Source organism: Xiphias gladius, chromosome 12 (genome assembly GCF_016859285.1).
Source record: "Xiphias gladius isolate SHS-SW01 ecotype Sanya breed wild chromosome 12, ASM1685928v1, whole genome shotgun sequence".
Classification (NCBI taxonomy): Eukaryota; Metazoa; Chordata; class Actinopteri; order Istiophoriformes; family Xiphiidae; genus Xiphias; species Xiphias gladius.
Window position 1 is genome coordinate 10679349 of NC_053411.1, and position 3561 is coordinate 10682909.

General features: G+C 46.9%; 1 protein-coding gene across 1 annotated transcript; it reads left to right on the plus strand.

The window, feature by feature from the left end:
* The first annotated feature begins 349 nt into the window (after nt 1-349).
* On the plus strand, nt 350-1485 carry LOC120797623 (homeobox protein HMX2-like). Its single transcript, XM_040141446.1, has 2 exons — nt 350-563; nt 947-1485. The coding sequence occupies exons 1-2, from the start codon at nt 350-352 to the stop codon at nt 1483-1485; spliced, it is 753 nt and encodes a 250-aa protein (XP_039997380.1).
* The last annotated feature ends 2076 nt before the right edge of the window (nt 1486-3561 follow it).

The window sequence follows — 3561 nt, forward strand, 5'->3', positions numbered from 1 at the left end:
CTAGACAGCTCATGACCCTGTGGTGATGCCAACTCCAAGGTTTAAAAACTCTGCTTAGCAGGAACCGAGCAATGGCTTGAATTTGTACTACGGGGCACGGAGCTGGCCCACAGGAATTCTGAAGACAGAAAAGTGTTTAAAGCTACAATATGGCAGCCAGAAGGAAATCTGCATCCCGCCCTCATCTGCCCCACAACCTCACCAATCAAAATCTGCTAAACCGCAGTCTTCCGGGTCGTTGAAGAGCGTCGCACCGGCTCCTCTGCGCGCTAGTCGCAGCCGACGAGCAATGGTGCTCGGAAGCGTCCGGGGACTTCGGCGTTTCGCGAATCTCGGAGGAGCGGATGAAATGCCGGGGAATATGAGCAAAGAGGTCGCCCCGAGTCGGAGCGCTTCTTTGACCTTCACCATCGACCACATCCTCAACCTGAAGCAGCAGCACCGCGGAGACTTTGAGGGGTCCAAGGGGCAGAGGGACAGTGGATGTGAGAGCGATTTCCAAGCGCGGTACGAGGAGGCGTGGGACGCCCGCGGGAGACGTGACAGCGGGTCGGAGGACACAGGTAACCCCGGGAAAACTTTATTTTGTCTCTCCGAAGTACTTCATCTAAAGTGGCTGCGACATTTTTAGAAGGCACGTACACCGTTCCCAGGCTGATAGACGTGTTTAGAAGTAGAATGATGCGTAAACATACGTTGGATGATGGAGGATAGAAAATAAACAAACACAATAATAGACCGAGGGTAACGAGTAAAACGATTTTCTGAAAATGTCGGGGTGGAGCTCTCGGAGTGGCGGTCGTTATTTTATTCTAATTTTTTTTATGAATTACCTTAATAAGTTTGCAGCGTCTTTGCATGTGCGTTTGCGTGCGGAGTGACAGGAGTGTGCGCTTGACTTTACCGCTGCATCAAAGCACGTTTTTTTTTGTCGCTTCGTTCACAGCGAAGCCCAAGGTCCATCGTGCAGACCGCGGGGAGAACACCCCGCCGCTGACCGCTGGCTCCTGTCCCGGGGCGCAAAGTGCGCACAGCGCCGAGGACGCGTCCGAGCAGCAGCAGCAGCAGCAGCAGCAGGCCAACACTCACGCCAAAGCCATGGTGAAGAAGAAGACGCGCACCATCTTCTCCAAGAGACAGATATTTCAGCTGGAGGCGACCTTTGACATGAAGAGGTATCTGAGCAGCTCGGAGAGAGCGTGCCTCGCCAGCTCCCTGCAGCTCACCGAGACCCAGGTGAAAATCTGGTTCCAGAACCGCCGCAACAAGCTGAAGCGACAGCTGTCCACGGACATGGAGGGGCCGCTGGCCGCCGAGCACTTCTCAGAGGCGGGGAAAAACGTTCAATTACCGACTTTTTACAAAGACAGCAGCCTGCTGGGCGGATGTTTGTTACCCATGCCTTTCCCCGTCATGTACCCGACTGCGCCTTACATCTATTTCTCCAACACTGGCAAATATTTCGGCCTGTTTGATGCGGACTGACGATTTCCCCTGTGTGGGACGTTTGGGTGCGTGGACACTCCGACGTACAGTCAACCCCTGTTTTGGCTTTAGATTAAGCCTGTCACTTTTGTTTGTTTTTTTATTTTATTTTATGTCTGAGTTTATAAAAATTCTTCCCACTTTTATATCAACATATCGACTAAACCAAGACATGCATGTGCCACCTTGTGTCCTTCTCCGAATGATTTTATACTATTATTACTATAATTATTGCTATTTTATCGTCATCATTATTATTATTATTATTAAAGCCGAGGATATTTTGAATAGAAACTTTATGGTCAGAACATGTGCATGCATTAGTTCCTCTGAGTTCCTCTGAGCAGTTGTACTTTGCGCAGTAATGTCATCGGACTGAATGTACGTTCGTGTTGTCCTTCAGAGTCACGCTGCATCTACTCGGTCAGCCCGCGATAACACTCTTCGCCATTTGTGTTGAGCTTCTGTTGGAGCCACACTTCGTTTGTATTTATATTGCCTTATTATTGTTGCCGTTAAACACTTTCATCGTTTGTTTTTCCACTTGATCTTTCATATGACAGACTGTTGAACTGTGAATACAGTTGTGCAGTTGTTACTATCGTGACAATGATGAATTTTCCAATAAAAAGTGGAATATTTGCAATTTTTTTTTACAGTGTGTTGACTTAAAACTGGACTATATCAGGAGAAAAGTGGTTGTTAAAAAAAAAAAAAAAAAAAAAAACGAACTCCCAGATTAGACTTCTTTATAGTTTGCTTCATTGTATTTTTTGAAAAAAATACTGATTATTCTTCTGGTGAATTTGGTTCCAGGTTATAAGTTAAAGCACGTTTGTGTTGTTTTAGGGACTGCAGAATCATAGACAACCATCATAGGCAACAACAAAGTGAAAGTCCCCCCCCCCGCCGCAGTGCCAAAAGTCGCGGGTAACTAATGGTCTCTGGACAACTCCGTCGTGTGACCGGTCAACCGGGCCCATCCGGGGGCACCGGGAGCGACTGGACACGGGCTCCAGGCTGCATTTGCTTCCCTCATCACGAACGGACGGAACTTGTTCCAGCTAATTCCTCACTGGACACGGTCTGAATTCCGAAAATCGCTCACTTCAAAACAGGTCACTCCCCTTCACCCGTGTGTCCCCTTTAACCGCAATGTCATCACATGGGTAGGTCCCACAGCCTCTGCCTGCAGAAGCGGGGAACCCTTCAAAAGTTTGTTTTTGGGGTTTGTTTGTTTTTTAGTAAGGCCTAAGTGTCCAGCGTCATCACCAGGCGCCTCTCCCCACGCAGTGGAGGGTTACACGGGGTCCCCTTCTCTACTTGCTGTACACATTTCCGTGTTGCAAACTTGAAACTTTTCGGTCAGGGTCTTGGGTACCGACCCACGGAGAGTCAGCAGTGGTCCGCTTGCGCTGCCTGCCTGGTTCTTCACTGTTAAATGTGCTCAGAGGAGCCTGAACTGTACTTTAAAGAGTTTTCAAAAAGTCAGATACTAGCAAACTCTTTTAAGGAGGGCAGCTACTCTCAGGCTTTTCCTGCTGTATCCAACAAAGGCCTAATCTTAATACTCTTTGCTGAAAGCATATTGCTTCATAAGTAACTTTGCTCAGACCGATTTAGCGGGTAGGAAGCAACTTCTATTCTGAAATTAAATTCACTGGGGTTATTAATTATTATACATTTTTAAGATGCAAAAATCTGCTGTAAACCCGAATAAAAATGTAAACAGTGGAGCATAACTTGTCTTTACCCTAAACTGAGAGGATAACAAAATATTATCTTCAATTATAGTTCTTAAATAATATACATAATCATATACAATTTGGGTTGTTATACTAATTCCAGCAGCCAGTGTGAGGGGAAAATTCCTGTGGTGTCACTTTATGCCAAGGACAGAAAAAAACCGACGTGCATATGGACTAGGATTTTTTTTTAAACCACTGCTGGAGCTTCTGCTAAAAACATGCGCACGAAATAGCCTAGTGTGAGATCAAGATCCACCCGAGAAAGCAGAAGGTCACTTGTGGTGAGCCACCGGTCAAAGCGGGACGCTGGTTGTGTTTTGTGTTTGCT

Coding starts and splice junctions, on each gene's coding strand:
- LOC120797623 (XM_040141446.1), top strand. CDS start 350: ATGCCGGGGAATATGAGCAAAGAGGTCGCCCCGAGTCGGAGCGCTTCT. Junction 564..946: donor CAGCGGGTCGGAGGACACAG/GTAACCCCGGGA, acceptor CTTCGTTCACAG/CGAAGCCCAAGGTCCATCGT.